At 38.5% G+C, this 16,254-nt stretch overlaps 2 protein-coding genes across 8 annotated transcripts; one reads left to right on the forward strand and one right to left on the reverse strand.

Annotated features, from left to right (window-relative positions):
* The first annotated feature begins 415 nt into the window (after positions 1-415).
* Positions 416-2,807, forward strand: LOC136179722 (beta-1,3-galactosyl-O-glycosyl-glycoprotein beta-1,6-N-acetylglucosaminyltransferase 3-like). Its single transcript, XM_065957208.1, has one exon. It carries the CDS (start codon positions 878-880, stop codon positions 2,144-2,146), a length of 1,269 nt encoding a protein of 422 aa, XP_065813280.1. The 5' UTR covers positions 416-877; the 3' UTR covers positions 2,147-2,807.
* Positions 2,714-12,802, reverse strand: bnip2 (BCL2 interacting protein 2). Of its 7 annotated transcripts, XM_020631300.3 has the most exons (12): positions 11,855-12,801; positions 9,290-9,385; positions 9,092-9,159; positions 8,149-8,325; positions 6,569-6,751; positions 6,338-6,440; positions 6,126-6,257; positions 5,946-6,032; positions 5,755-5,853; positions 4,594-4,629; positions 4,059-4,086; positions 2,714-3,331 (listed from the first exon to the last, which is right to left on the reverse strand). In XM_020631300.3, the coding sequence occupies exons 1-11, from the start codon at positions 12,214-12,216 to the stop codon at positions 4,074-4,076; spliced, it is 1,356 nt and encodes a 451-aa protein (XP_020486956.1). In that variant the 5' UTR covers positions 12,217-12,801; the 3' UTR covers positions 2,714-3,331; positions 4,059-4,073. The 7 variants fall into 7 exon arrangements, 6 of the variants coding, with proteins under 6 accessions (XP_020486956.1, XP_020486952.1, XP_020486953.1 ...); XR_010666704.1 differs by having other exon boundaries at positions 4,059-4,629; positions 11,855-12,802; XM_020631296.3 differs by having other exon boundaries at positions 2,714-4,629; positions 11,855-12,239; positions 12,525-12,802.
* Between the last annotated feature and the right edge of the window lie 3,452 nt (positions 12,803-16,254).

The following is a 16,254-nucleotide window of genomic DNA, read 5'->3' on the forward strand; positions in this document are numbered from 1 at the left end:
AAATGCTCTCCCTCCACAATTCAGAGGGCACATTCAAGTGAGGGGCCAAAAATAAAACTTTATTTACCCAAGGCAGGATTTTAACAGTGAACAGTGAAAAAAAAAAAAAAGGTGCCATCAAAAATTGTGTTCTATGAAATGCCCCTCAAAGGGGCTGAGACCTACAATGCAGTTAAAATCAGAGCAACCATAAAAATATATTAATTTCTCTCCTTTGACACCTTTGAATATAAATATATATTGAAATGTAATAAAGCAGAACATGCATCAATCGTCTGTAACAGAGTGCCTTAAATAATGCTTAGATACAACAGTAACTGGAGAACACCCATAAGCTACGTTCATTATGATATGCCGGCAGTAGATAAAAAAAGATTGAAAACATTTCAGACAGATTGTGGGAAAATGCTGAGAATGAAGCAGGAAAAGTTCCACAATGAAACTGGCAGCAACATTTTAGAAAGGCACTTTCTTGATGCAAAGAGCTAAGTCTCCAGTCACTTTGCCCGTAACAGAAACAGAAGAGTGGCAGCGGTGAGGTAAATCCCTCACATGGTGTCAGCTTCAGTAACAGACTGTGGATTTGCCAACATTTTGTGTTCCTTGTAACTTAAGTAAAAGTTTATTCAAACATCATCGTTTGTCATTGTAAAGGCGTTGTGTGATCTGATGGTATCCTGATGCCTTAGCAAATACAGAATTTGTGTCTACCAGGACATTCATGAGATAAGATCCAACCAGTCAAATTATTTTGACAGCTTCCTTGAAACCGTGAATCATTAAGTGGCCGCTCAACAAATAAAACACAGCAGCGTCACCGCATTTGGTTAAACTGTAACCTGCACTCACCAGTGCGGTACTCGCTTCAAGCAGGGACATGGCTTTTCCTAAAATTTTGAGGGGCCACACGTTCTTAAGAAGCCTCACTCTCATCCTCATGGGACTATTGTTTTCTGTGATCCTGTGGGAAACCAGCTCTAACAGAAAGTCACTGTCTGATCTCAGGATACCACAAGAGTTCTCTCGTGACCTTCCCGGCTGCCTGGCTATCATAAGTGGAGATACAGCGGGCAGGAAAAGGGAATTGGAGGAACTTCTCGCATCCAGGAAAAGACCTACTCCGATATCTGAGGACTTCTACCTCAGTGTGACAAAAGATTGTGAAGCTTATGTTGAAAAAAGAGGCTTTATGGCGGTGCCCCTCAGTGAAGAGGAGAGGGATTTTCCCATTGCCTACTCGATGGTGATCCATGAGAAGATTGAGATGTTTGAGCGACTTCTAAGAGCTGTTTACACTCCTCAGAACATCTACTGTGTGCACGTGGACCAGAAATCCCCAAAAGAATTTCAAAAGGCTGCAGAGGCTATTGTTTCCTGCTTTCCTAATGTGCTTTTAGCCAGCAAGTCAGAGAGGGTAGTGTATGCCTCATGGTCCAGAGTGCAGGCTGATTTGAACTGCATGAAAGATCTGCTAGACTCACACATCCAGTGGAGGTACATGCTGAACACCTGCGGGACAGACTTCCCCATCAAAACCAACAGAGAGATGATCCAGGCACTGAAAGCCATCAATGGGAGAAACAGCATGGAGTCTGAGGTCACCAGTGACAGCAAGGCCGGCCGATGGATGTACCATCACAATGTCACCGGCACTGTTGAACGAACAAATGTGAGGAAAAGTCCCCCTCCTATCAGAAGCCCCATGTTCACAGGGAACGCTTATTTTGTGGTCACAAGAGAATTTGTGAAACATGTGATGCAGGACAGAGAAATTCAAGAGCTCATGGAGTGGGAGAAAGACACATACAGCCCTGATGAACACCTATGGGCAACCCTGCAGAGGATGCCGTCCGTCCCTGGATCAGTGCCCGCCAACAGGAAGTATGACACAACAGACATGCTCGCCCTGGCTCGTGTGGTGAAGTGGGGCTATCTAGCAGGAGACGTAAGACGTGGAGCTCCGTACGAGCATTGCACTGGAGAGTACAGGAGAGCCGTTTGTGTTTACGGGGCTGGAGACCTCCAGTGGCTCCTAACAAAACCACATCTCCTTGCTAATAAGTTTGATCCTGAGGTAGACGATGTTGCTGTTCGATGTTTGGAGTCAGTTCTGCGCTTCAAGGCTTACGGAATAATTCAAGGTTAATAGAATAATGTTACACCATTTTGTAAAGCTTATAATCAATTTTGAAATTTAAATGTAAATTAGTAATTAATTTAAATATTGTAGAACATTATAACAAGTTTATGTTGTTCCCAAACATTGTCTTCAAACTTAATTTAAAAATTATATTTTTTGAACTGTTCAATCACTTAGTTATGTTCTGTTGAATATCTGCCTTTGTGAAGGTAATAGCAGACCTCTAAATGTATTTTGTCAGCTTTTTGATTTCAATGAAATCTGAATTTATTGTGCCATCTAGTGGAGTCTAAGTGTAAAAGATTCACAAATCAAAAACTGTTACAGCAATTCAGGTCGGTTGTGTCGGTTTTGCCAAACACACTGAAAATGTAATCTGAACATAAGTTAGTTTGTGCTGCCATAAATGTATGTGTTTTGTTACCACTGCAAAACTGGCACTTGTTCAAATAAAAATGAATCTAAAACAATCTTGTGGATCCATGATTTTACTTTGAGAAAGTGTTATGATGAGACCTTTATTTTTGCTTCTGTTTGTTGCTCTCCCTCCACAATTCAGAGGGCACATTCAAGTGAGGGGCCAAAAATAAAACTTTATTTACCCAAGGCAGGATTTTAACAGTGAACAGTGAAAAAAAAAAAAAAAAAAAAAAGGTGCCATCAAAAATTGTGTTCTATGAAATGCCCCTCAAAGGGGCTGAGACCTACAATGCAGTTAAAATCAGAGCAACCATAAAAATATATTAATTTCTCTCCTTTGTCACCTTTGAATATAAATATATATTGAAATGTAATAAAGCAGAACATGCATCAATCGTCTGTAACAGAGTGCCTTAAATAATGCTTAGATACAACAGTAACTGGAGAACACCCATAAGCTACGTTCATTATGATATGCCGGCAGTAGATAAAAAAAAGATTGAAAACATTTCAGACAGATTGTGGGAAAACGCTGAGAATCAGGCAGGAAAAGTTCCACAATGAAACTGGCAGCAACATTTTAGAAAGGCACTTTCTTGATGCAAAGAGCTAAGTCTCCAGTCACTTTGCCCGTAACAGAAACAGAAGAGTGGCAGCGGTTCAAAAACATTCTTCATCGCTCTCCTCCTCCACATCTTGCAGTGCGAGCAGGGTCACTCTGAAACAGCAGGCGCAGCTACCTCCGCTTTGCCAGGCATGTCCTTATCGATTCTGCAGACAAATTCAGTATCATCAGACGACTGTGTTACAGGGACGTGAGGGCTATAATCACGAATAATCAAGGTAATAACAGGCTACTTTATGGCTACTATAAAATCATACACGTTAAATTTGATCATTATCTTAATACTATCATTAATGTGATTATTTGTGCTTTAATTAGGAACCTATTTTCACCATAATAATCACCATCTTATTTCCTCATTTACTGAAGCATGAAAAACATTTTGCCCATACCAACCCTTCAAATAAGTTCACACTTGTGAGATTCAAGACAAATGCATTATGTTTTTCCTACAATCTGTACTAATATATGTACAATCACTTTAGAGTAGTCAGCTAGTTGTTTCTGAATACCAGAAATCCTTAAAAACTTTATGCTGGGTACTTTTCTTATGTTGAGCAACCCAACAATATACCTTAATCCCAGTAACTGAACACCCATGATGTATCAGTAATGAGCAAAATATTTGCATGTGCAAGGCTGACAACAGTTGAGTGTGGCAATTACTAAACATCAGCAGCAGCAGCAGCAGCGAGTGGGTATGTAGTGAGTCATGCAGAGAGCTGTGAGTGTAGACGAGGCGAGTGTTCAGTGAGTTACTGAAGGAAACCATGTGAGGCATGGTTACTGTGCAACCACACACCACAGTGACTAAGACAAACTACTTCCTTGTATTTCCATCCTGTGGAGTCGGACAAACATGAACAAACTTACCCAACATCAACCACATCAAAATCTAAACCTGGTTACAAAAAGACACATGCAAGTTAAGTCTTACTTAAACCCCAACTTTAATATCAGAGAGCATCTATTTCAACATTGTGTTGTTTATTTAGCAGCCAGCTAAAAGGCTACAAAAAGGTGCAGGAAATGTTTAACACCACATATGGAAAGCTGTTATATTTAAAGCAGTACATTAACAACAAACTGAAGTGAATTGTATTTGAGATGAACTTCACAGAATTTGGCTCAGAAATAGTATGAAGTTGGTTAAACAATCACCAAGCCGTCTACTTTTGGAAACCAATCAAACAGCTACTCAGCCTTCTGTCCAGTAACATGCTAACTCTACTAGGAGGAAAGAGGCTAGCAGGTAACAGTGAATCATTTGTCTACCATGAAACACGGTACAGTTTGAGGTGTATTGGTGCATTCCTGAGAGCCAACAGAACATTTCCTTGTTAGTTTTGTGAATGCAAAAGAAACAAAAAAAGAAGCTAAGGCTGATCCTGGGTGAAAGTGCATATACCTTTTAGAGGTTTTCCTATTTTTTTCTTCGTCAAACCTTCAAGAGGAGGGCAGGAAATTGGGGGTTAAGGTAAAGAGAAATACACAGCCAAAAGCAACCAAACATCCAAACAGCAACATCATTTGAAAAAAATAAAAAATAAATAAAGTATTTGCGCTGAAGTCTTTGAAGTGCCATGAGGAGAGAAGATCACCTCAGGTTAAACCACATCAAGTAAAAACACTGCATGAGTTCATCAGCAGGATCCCCATGGTTATTAATGCCAGCAGAGGTAAACACTAGAAAAAGAGGCGTGTCTTCTTTGCTTTTACTTTGTTCCAACTAAAGCATCTACAATCAGCTCTAGTCAGGAATGTTAAAAAATGATGAAATGTTAAAAGAATTTGAATGTAGGCTATACTATGCTTCAAAGGCATAATTTACACATGTTTTATGAGCTAAATTTGATCTCTTCTCCATCATCATACATATGGTGTTAGTAAGATAATCATATTATGGGCAGACGGGGTCCATGATTCCAGAGAAAGGACAAATACCCGTCTACAGATTCGAACGAAGAGCAATATTTAAAACAACAGAAGAAAAGCAAAACGTTGCTGTAGCACCACCTAGAGGTGAAATGTCACCCGACTTTGCCAGATTAGTAAGAGTTGGAACAGTCCGAGAACCAGAATTAACAAAAGGAATTTGGAAATCAATTCCAGGGAAAGCAGCGAGGCACATCAAAGGAATAACTTGAGTGGGATTTATTTGATTATGCTTTGTACCAAGAGTTGTGAGGACTGACTGAAATCTGTAGAAGGGAAGAAATGATAGGGTGACCCACATCAGTAATGGTATGCTCTAACATCTGCATGTTGACTTTTAGTGGAAACGAAATCGGTTGATTTATGATTCTACCCACAATGCTGCAGACATAATCTGATATGTAAACAGATTGATGAATGCTTACCCGTTTTGTAAACAATTGGAAACACATTTCTCATGTAATTATAGAATTAGAGGGCCAAATCACCTCATTCTTTATGGCCTTGGATTTATATGTATTAGCTTTCAGACACCACCTCACTGATTTGTCCTCTGACAGGACTTTTAACAGGCTTTGTTTAAACAAAAAAAGAGCTTGATGAATGTGGATGTGTTCGTGTGGAGCATACTTACTGTTTAATACAATCTGGTATGGACACGTATTCCATTGGAACCAGTTCAGCAAGGTCTTTCAAGCTGTACACAAACTTAATTTTCTGACTAAATTTGGAGCTGTGAAAAAGGAGAAGGACATGTCAGATTCTGAAAGTTGGCTTAGAAAATCTTTATTCCATCACTCCGATGATTTTAATCCTTAAAGTTACCTTATGAATGGTTTTGTAAGTGCCAGCAGGGTGCGAATAAACCAAGAGGGATGAACAATTATCAAAGACTTCAAGTTTTTCCTTAACCTATACAAGAACAGAGAGAAGCCCATTTAATCCCGTCATGCATGACGACGCTGTGTTAATGATCGGGCTATTAGAAATACTTCATGTACTCACCTCCTATCAATCTGCTGATAACATTTTCTGAGCCAGCTGACTGTTGGCATCTTTTTCCGAGATGTCGCCCCGTTCAAATACACAATCATATAGTTCTCAGCAACCAAAAGCTCCAGTGTTCCGATCACATATCTGCAACAGGAAACGTGTCATTACTGCTGGTGCTAAAATGTTTGTTCATGGAGGCCAGAGCAATTCAAATGAACACTCACTTGAATAGATTGTCCATGATGTATCTGTAATTAGGTTGACTGCTCTCAGGCATAAAGCACACAGCAAAAACAATTATGGCATTCAAACCGTCTCCATAGTAACCTGAAATGGAGAAAAAAATCCAACATTAGAAATGGATACAAGTATCAAAATAACAGTTTTATTGTCCAAGCATGTTTTAATGAATATTTTGACTCAATTATTTCAGAAAGTAACAAAAAAAACCCGACCTCCGTGGCTGATGACCCTCTTGTAAGGTTCGATGGCCTTCATGTCCACTCTGTGTTCCTGGTCTCCGAAACGAAACACCCTCCAGCGCCGACCCTCCTCCCTCTCGTCCGCGGCCGAGTACTCCTGCACCGACTCCATACCCTTCTGTAGCAGCTCTGTGGTTTTTGGCTTGGGGAGATCATCTGAAGGAGAAACAGAACTTTAAAACCTGCAGCTTGGCTAAAACTTCCCTCGGATGTGATGTCATCAATTCAATTTATGCAGATCTAATTGTTTTTAATGTTTTGATCACTGTATAAATCATGAAACTTTTCAAATCCATGCATGTGAATCAACCAAAATTAAAATGACATTTACCATAATTACTTTGACTTTATCTGCTGCATCGTGATAGCATGCTCTCTCTCAAAATCAACACCAACAATCACTCTTTATCCTGAGGTCATGATTCTACACGGTGAGATACTCAGCATGCACTTGTTGTGTCTCTGAACCAGGAACAGAAATAGTGTGTAAAGCACACTCAAACACAGCAACAAACCACTGCTATAACCCAGAGGCCTTCTGTGCATTTTTGTGGGATGTATAGGACATAAAGAAAAGTGATAAAATGATCATGTTTATCAAGCATGCAACAGGCAGAATCTAAAATAAATGTAACAAAATCACAAAAACACTTCGTCATGAGGATCTGTCAGGATGAGCAACGTCCTTCTAAAATATATAGAATCAAACCCGAGCACAGTATGAGCCACATGTTTAGATTTATCTTGAAAATAACTAACATATTATCCTTTAAAATAGTGTGATGCTGTACAAACAACACCTGCAATTCATTCAGTATAAGGTCATTAAAAGTTTTTTTTTTTTAATTTCCATCATCTGATAGCTGCAGCATTACTGCGCAGATAAACCCACTTCCTAAGTGACGAGTTATGACTGATTATTTCAGCAAACAGAAAACGTTTCAAGGAAAGCAGAAATGACATGCAAAAAAAAAAAAAACATTATCTGAAAATGAAGGGCATGAAACACAACACATCCCCATGATTTTGTTTGAAAGCTGAGGACAGGACAGAATCTGGACAATAGGGGTTGATTGACTCATGGTTGGCAGAAGAAGAAACAAAAGCGAGGGGGGCTGTCCAAGAGACCTTACCACTAGGAAGAGAGAAACCTGTAGCTGGCCTGCAGCCTGTTTCCAGGCAGAGAATGGAAACAATTCTTCCATTTGAAAAAGAGGAAGGCAGCAGTGTGGAAACACAAAAACAACAGAGCACATTTTAACCACACTTAACGCAATGAGCTGTCTTTCCAAACCTGTAAAATCAACGATGGAGTATGCAGAAGGATCCAAGAAGCAGGAGAATAAAAACTGGTCTGACAACAAGCTTGCTTCTGTGTTATCTTAAGTGTAATCCCTTTATAGATAAATATTTAAACAATAACAAAACCACTGTAGACTTCATCAGTTTCCAACTTACAGTATCTCTGAATCTCTCACGTCAATTCTATCTCTCAATGTTATCAAAACTAATTGGAACAAGAAGTGATAAAGGTAACTAAAATATGTGCCTACCTTCCCATTCAAACTCGTTGCTGTTGTCTGAAGGTGTGTCTATGCCGTCGAGGTCCAGCTCTGTACTTTCATCCAGGTCATCAGAGAGAAGAGAACTCTCACTGCGGTCGAGAGTGAGACTGATGTCTGGAGCTGAAAGCTTCTTCTTTGCCCTCTTGCCATGGTTCATTTCATAGCCTAAGTTAAAAGCCAAATCATTAGTGAGTATACTGTGTGTGTACCAGCATGAAAAGGAGTAGATTCAGAGTGTTTCATGTCATATCATAACTTCATACTTAGATGCAAAGAGCAGTTCCAAAGAGTTTGTTCATGCAAGAAATGCTTTCTGAAGTTTAGCCAAAACTAATATCAGGCTTTCTTTACACGTGTTAAACAAATTTATTGCCATCTTCCAAAATAAAAGTCTTCTTGTAATATTTGTTAAGATTTTTCTTTGTGTAACCGGCCCTCTGCTGAACTTGTTTTCCCTTGGATCCCACCTACTTGTCTCTAAAATAAAGCTGAGCCCCCAAACAGCAACCACACGGGGAGAAAAAGTGAAACATTGTTGTAAAAAAAAATTAACACAAGTTTTAATTGATCTCATTATAGCCTCAATTAAAAGTGTGGCTGACTATGTAGCCTGATATTCTTGGTAAACCCCTTGGGGACCCCAGGTTAGGAACCAATACTCTACAGCAGCTAAAAAAAGACATGCACAGAGGAAATTATGCTTTAAATCCACATAAGAGTACAGCCTCTCATTCCTTTCAGCTTAACCTGAAAGCATTTCTGCATAGTATAATCATATAAAGAATATAATTGATTACAGCTACCCACTCATTATGTGCAAGTTGGTAGTGAATATTTGAGTTTTGAGGTTAACTTGGAAAAAGTGTACATGTCCTTTAATACTCTCTTCCATCATTACAGAAAGCTCTGTATGCTGATGTGTTTTCATTACCAGGGTCTATTTCTTCAGAGGTTCCTGCGAAAAGTTCCTCATCGAGCTCCTCTTCCTCCGGGAGGGGCCTAAAAAGCAAACAGGAGGTGATAATTTGTCCGAAGAGGTTATCGTTTGTGTGACCTTACAAGCATGCAACATAAAGCTGTGAACCAAGGTCCAAACAATCTTTACAACATTATGCAAGATCGTCAATACCGTGGAAAATCCTCATCCTGCCACTCTTCCTTAAGCACAACTCCTTCCATACGAAGGCGGGCCTCTCTTGTGGCCACTGACTCTCGGCGCTCCAGACTGGGAAGGGAAACAAATAAAGAGTTGGGGTTTTTTTCCATCTTTTGTGTATCATGATCGATAGTTTTAAAGGGCCCTCTTGTACTCAGAATGCATTAAGAGGCTAGCGGAGATTATCTGTGACAAAAAAACTCAAACACATAATCGGTTATCTGTAGCAGTTGCTTGTGACTTGTACAATCCTCAAAGGATTATGGGGGGAAACATAGACCAAGAGTCAAATGCAACTTTTAGTTCATGGGTTACACATAGGCAGTTAAACGCTGTAAAAAAATGTTTTGTGGATATGCGATGTACGTACTGTTAAGAAATGCTACAAAATAGCACATGATAATCGAAGGTCGCAATCAAGGACCAGGGTCTTCATGTTATGATGAGGATAGCATATGTTGCAAAAGGGCTAGATCCATCTAGGAATTTACAAATGTATACAGACGTAATACTTTAATGAATCTTCTTTAGCTCATTATCAGTTTGTGTTACAACGAATATGATGTGGCACATAAACAAGTAATGTAGTAAAACATGAACCCTGTCAGTTTTGCACTACTGCTACATGTAGGGGTTGTCTTGAAACAGTTATTTTAGCTTTACAGCTGGATATGTTTGAGTAAGAAAAAGAATTATGAGCATGGAAAACAAAGTTTGGGTAAAGCGTCCCTGTAGCCTGTAGATTAAGCATGACACCTCCGTTCAATCAGCTTCTGGACAGATGCTTACGTTGCTGCGGTCCTTATCAATTCATCGCTTGGCGTTATAGCTTGCCACTAGCAACCTAATCAGATCACTGGCTTCTTGAACAGCTTACGAGCTTGTGTTTAGGACTTACTCCCTAATGCCGATCATGGTGTCTGTATCTTGACTGTACAGAGCTCCCTTTGATGCAGTAATCACATACATGACTGTATTTGTGCTCCCAGACACAAAAACATTCTGGGATTTTAGTACCCAACATTTCATAACGCAGCAGCAGTTTAGTTTATGTATACTGCTAATCCCCACATTACATTTGAAATCCAACCGAGAGAGGTAGAGGTGCCACAGGGAGCTGAAAAAGTAACCCTTCGGTTTAATAGCACCTAGCTGCGTGTGAGTGGCATCATTAAGAAGGTAAAATATTTAAAAAAAAAACGCTGACACTTATAATATTAGTATAATAACAACGACATTATCAAATAATATAAAACGATCCTCTCTTGGTGAGATGAATAAAGCTGGAAATGATTGGTGATATACTAAAGTGGTGATTATGATAGTCAAGGCTTCCATCGAGACGGTGAACACAGCCCACATTTTTATTTTCAATAATAAAGAGCTAGTAGTTAGTGGTACCAAGTATGTGAATCCCTGAGTTCTTCTGGCATGATGATGATGCGTCATACAATGAGGAGTGAGCAATTTGTCTTTTGTTAGGCACACCTATATTTCAAATGTCTAAGTCCTCTGTTTAAAAAAAAAACTTCTAGTTATTCTTTTTTACGTCATAAATACCAGCAACTTATCCTTTGAAATGGAAAAATAAGTTAGTGGCCAATTCCAGGACATCCTAAAAACATTAAGAAATGCCATCTCTTCACGGTAGATAAAATGTCTCATCTAGTGGTGCTTTCCAGGTGTTACCCCTTTCATAAACTGATTCAACCACCATGTAAGACATCTGCACATACTTTACTGAACACGCCTCTCACGTTTGGCAGAAATCACACAGAGATCTTTCATCTTCTTAATAAGAACATCAATGGCCAGCCAAAAGGATTCTCCGTGCATGTGATGTCGCCCAGCTGTCCACTGATGTTGCTGTAGACTACAGAGGTTTGACATAATGACAGCTATACCGCTACAGTTCTGTGCATGTAATATCGCTCATGTCTGATGGTTGTAGTATCAGATTTTTTGTTGTTTAGAAATGTACAAAGAAAAGTTCATTTAACATTTTAGCCACTCCTGTTATTGACTTTACCGTCTCTGTAATTTTCCAGAAATACATTTCATAACCGCTCAGCTCAGTATCTACTCTACCTGCTTCTCTGGCCAGACTAAAACAATAGAAATGCCAAAAAAAGCTTTGGACAGGATTGTCATTTTCTTCTGTTACAAATTCTAAGTTTGTGGGTTAAGCACTGATTTAGAAAAATGTAGGTATAAATATGCTGAGAAACTGGTTGCTCTATAATTCAAACCCGTTGTGAAGTGAAACAGCTGTTCTCCTTGTGTTTAGAGGGTCAAAAAGTGAAGTTGTGTCTGCGAGGCAAAGTCTTCGTTTGAACACAACAAATAGTAGAAAACAGTGCAGCCCTAGGCCATGACTAGAGAATCACTGGCCTGTCAAACAACTTTTTAAATCCAGTACAAAACATTTCAGACACTTCAACAAGAAGAAATCTGATGCTACACTTTTTTTTTTTTTTGGGGGGGGGGGGGGGGGGGGGTACAAGTAGGGCAAACATGTAAAATACAAAATGTGCAGACCTTGCAGTGGGTGTAGTTGGTGTTTGGGAGAGGCTCCCTGGTGTCGAGCTTCTAGCTTCAGGCTGTCTCTGCTCATTGTCTGGACTTCTCCTTTCCTGTGGCGCATGTCTTGTTTTTATTGGACTCTCCTGGAGTGCCTCTTCGCCATTTTCAACAGTAGAGGCTGTGCTTTTTTGCAGCTCGCCAAATTCCTCCTCCTCGTTGTCGTCGTCGTCTCCTTCTCCAGACACCCCAGAAGACGAAGGACTGGACGTCTTTCTGTTTCCAAACTCCTCATGAGTCCTCCCGGGGCTGCCATTGTTTAAAGTCATTTCAGTAACACCCTTCAGCACCGCGTCGCTCTCAATTACATCCGACGCCATAAGTTTCTTCTTCTGTTTGCCTCCTGATAAAAGAGTCCGACAAAAGACAGGGTTTCACAACACTATGAGAATGAATATCTGACTTACACAACTCCTGTAACGTAGGAAGTTTTAGGGCCGAGAGTGGTCCGTCATAAAGCTAGCGTTAGCCTTAAAGATTGTTGTTGTTGTTGACCACTAACTAAAGCGTTTCTTATTAACTTAATAGTGCAACACAGGAGCCACAGGTAGACAACTTTTCTAAGTGTGTGACAGCACTTGATGAACCTGAAGGTTTCATAAACTAGCGATGCCCAGCTTTATCCTACTTTATCAGTTTCCTCCCGTCCTTCCTCCCAACTCAAAATGTTCTCTTTAGCCGGATGGGCTAAAGTTAGCTCACTTAATCTGTATTTTTTTTGACAAGCTGATGTTGAGCACTTAACGCCGGTGTTATTCCGTGGAATCAAGTTTGTCAGCTGCGAGGCAACAAATGTGGAAAAAGATCCATCGGTCCACGTAAAGTTAAAAAAAAATGAAGAGTCAGAATCCGCTGGTGTAACTCGCAGGTCGTCAGTTCCAACTCTACCGAGCTAACTGGTACGTTCTGTCGTATGTCGCGCATTCACGTGGTGTCAGAATAATCGGAAAGGGGGGGATTCGAACTGTCGTGATCCATATTACTGCGGTTTCCAGTCGTTACACACGCTGGAAAAGTCGGTAACAAATGTGCAATTCCATTTGCTAAATGTCATTCATAAAACGCAGTGACAAGGCGAAGAAATGTAAACGATGGTTGAATGGTGAATTAACTTTTGGGTTCACTTGTCAATTGTACTATGGTAAAAAAAAAAAAGAAAGAAGCGGAGTCCGTTATTTGCTTCCCATGTTGAGTAATTTAGCTTAATTCTAAAATGTACACAAAAAAAAAGTCTTGATTTCACATTGCCAATCGCTTTAAGTTCCCAAAGTCTGAAAATCGATGTCTCAGTGTTGAAGTTCCGAGAATCCGAGGGGCACGCGAATGCAGAGGTACTTCTCCGGCCAACTGCAGCGAGCAGTGGAGTTGCCAGTTGTGTGTTTCCTGCAGGTCAGTATATGAACTCTACTTTATTTTACTTTAATTTCCTTCGCGTATAAAACACAAAAGAACACACCACTGTTGTAATCGACGCTGCTTTAAAAATCCAAATACAATCGGATTTTACTTCCATATTGCATGAAATATTGTCTGTTAGATTTTCCGATTTAAAAACACTTGTTTTCTTTAAAAACGTTGAAGCAAACCCACAAAACAAACATCGTAGAGTTAATTGCTCTCCATAGCCTGGCTTTAACATGTGTTTACTGAAACCATGTCTAATGTTTTTTTATTTCTATGAAAATCAGCAAACATGGCTGGCAGCTTTCGAGGTGTTGCTGCCCCATCCATTTTAATTGCCAGTGGTTAAAACTTTCTTTAAAAGGTTGAGACATAAGAATTTGATGTTGACCTGAATTGTACCCAACACATAGTTTTGAAAGGTAACCAGTCCACCTTTCCACCTATTAATATAATGTTTTATGTCAATTTTAACACTCAATGCAACATTCTGGTCCCACATAGCATGATAACTTTATCAGGAATATCTATTATCAATTGTCATAGGCCACCAGGTGGAAGTTGTTGGGCCGGTTATGGAGAGAAACTGTTAGCTCAAATAATCTGACTTTTAGGTATTTATGAATAAAATATTTGTATCTTGTGCTATCTATTGGTCATACTTCACTTTATTTCAGAATTGAGTATTATTATTTTTTTTTTTTACTCTGATCCATTTTAAATGAGTTGTAGGGCTGGGAAATATATAAAGTTTTGTAAAGATATATCGATATATTTTCAAACAAGATATAGTAAGACAATATCTTTAATATCGTTATAAAGTTTTGTCGCATTAAAATAACGTTATAGAAGTGCCAGGTCACCTTTTTCTCATCTCACTAATGATGACTGACTGTCTGTCCCTCTTAACCCTGCTCCTCCTCTCTCTCTCTCTTTTATTGTATTTAAGGATCATTTTTATTTTATAATATTACTTTTTAAATTCACAAAAAGGTAGTTTATTTTCCACATGTTTTCACTGTTAATACAATACTTATCGATATATATCGAGTATCGCCATTCAGCTAATCAATATCGAGATATGAGTTTTGGTCCATATCGCATATGTTTATCTTCTGACTCAACAACAGTAAACAAATAAAGAAAAAAAATAAGTTGACATATTTACAATCTAATTACATTAATGACTTAATAAATATCAAGTCATACAAAATGTACAAATATACAATACTCATGATCACAATGGCTACATTCTGCATGTCAAGAACCTTTCCTTTGATGCTTTAAGTATATTTTGTGGCTTATAAAATATAATTTTTCTAAAATAAAGTTATGAATGCAGGACTTGTAAGAGAGTTCTTATAACAAGGAATGTTTTATAGCAGCAGCTATTGCTAAATGTAGCTTATGAGTATAGAGCTCTCAGTTTTGCATATTAGAATAGTAAGCCTATTAGTGTTCATTTGTTTCCAAAGTCCAAAATTTCAAAAGATTTTGAACAACCACATGTTTTTTTTTAATATGCAATGACACATATTTGCCAATATGATTCCCCTCAGTGGTTTGTGCAATTATAAAGTGTTTCATATGTGTTTGCGCTTCTACTGTCACTGCCTAAGTGAAATCTTCTGTTAGACTTCTTAGAATCTTCTTAGACTGTATGCACGGGGATATGATAAAAAAAAAACATAATCATAGAGTAGACATTTTTTTTAAGATACTTGAATGTTTCATGACATATTGTAATAATGTAATGTTAATGATAGTCTTCACCAATAGTCATTTAATGCTCATGTATAACATAAACACAAGAACTTGATAATTGATTTCCTCCAGTGACTTATCCTTGCCACTAGGTGGAGGCAGATGCTTACTTAAACACTGCAGTGTGGGAAACGAATGAAATGTGGCATATTTCACACTCTTGTAAGGAAAGACCTGAATAGATGTAATGTGGAGACTTTTCCAATTTGAATGATACAATTTTTGAATGCAAGAGGCTCCAATTCTTGTCTAAATATAACACTGACATAGGTAAAATCACATGTTGTTATTTTTTAATTGTGATATTCCAAACACTAATAGTGTTAGGGCTTACAATTTTTAGGGCTTACAATTTTAAAAAAAATAAGCGTAGACAACATGCCAGTCTATTTAGTTTAGTTTACTTTCTGACAGAAAAGAACAGCAAATGCACTTTCATTTTTCTTTTGGGGATTGTTATAATTATTATTAAACAGGAAGACCTTATGGTGAAAAGAAAAGGAGGCTGTAGATCTAACATAATGATGATGCCTGGTTAATTCCTCCTGTATGTGCAGCGGATCATTCACTGTTTCTAATTAACACATTGCTATTTACTCTGTTGGATCATTAGGCCTCATCACAAAAGGATAATCTAGTCAAATTGAGAGTTTATGCCTCTCTTCTATGGTCCACCATGGTGCTGTTTGCTAATGAGTCTTGTAGCAATTATCTAGCAAATTAAGACAAATGTTTCCTGTTTAACCAAGACAGATCTATTGAGCCCATGCTATAGCGTCAACATATAGAGTGCAACACAGATGGAGCACTGGTACCTATGTTTATTTCATATTTCTACAGAAACAGTAACAGTGGGACTTTGATAAAAAAATGTGATTTCTTTGCTTGATTTTATTTTTATTCACTTTTTTTGATAAATCCAAGAGCTTTATGAGAAAGTGCAAAAACATAATTGAATACAAAATTACTTTAATCGTTATGAGAACAAGATATCGTAAAACAAGGAAAAGCCAGCGCAAAGAAGCCTTTGTTAGACAGCCCTTTTGTTATTTTTTATTATTTTTTAGTGGCATTGTTCAGTACAATAAACCTCCCTCTTAAATACACAATTAAGTGTGTGTGAGAAGCTATTGTTGTTCATGCAGCTCCAGAGTGTTTGGTTTAAACAATACAAACCAGCAATGTTTCATGCA

This window comes from Labrus bergylta, chromosome 7 (assembly GCF_963930695.1).
Source record: "Labrus bergylta chromosome 7, fLabBer1.1, whole genome shotgun sequence".
Taxonomy (NCBI): domain Eukaryota; kingdom Metazoa; phylum Chordata; class Actinopteri; order Labriformes; family Labridae; genus Labrus; species Labrus bergylta.

Bases quoted from the DNA above. Each gene is read 5' to 3' on its own strand.
- LOC136179722 (XM_065957208.1), top strand. From the start codon at position 878: ATGGCTTTTCCTAAAATTTTGAGGGGCCACACGTTCTTAAGAAGCCTC.
- bnip2 (XM_020631296.3), bottom strand. From the start codon at position 12,216: ATGGCGTCGGATGTAATTGAGAGCGACGCGGTGCTGAAGGGTGTTACT. The intron at 9,160-9,289 runs GTATTGACGATC...TTTGCTTTTTAG, and splicing joins CAGGATGAGGATTTTCCACG to GCCCCTCCCGGAGGAAGAGG. The intron at 5,854-5,945 runs GTAACTTTAAGG...CCTTTTTCACAG, and splicing joins CTTACAAAACCATTCATAAG to CTCCAAATTTAGTCAGAAAA.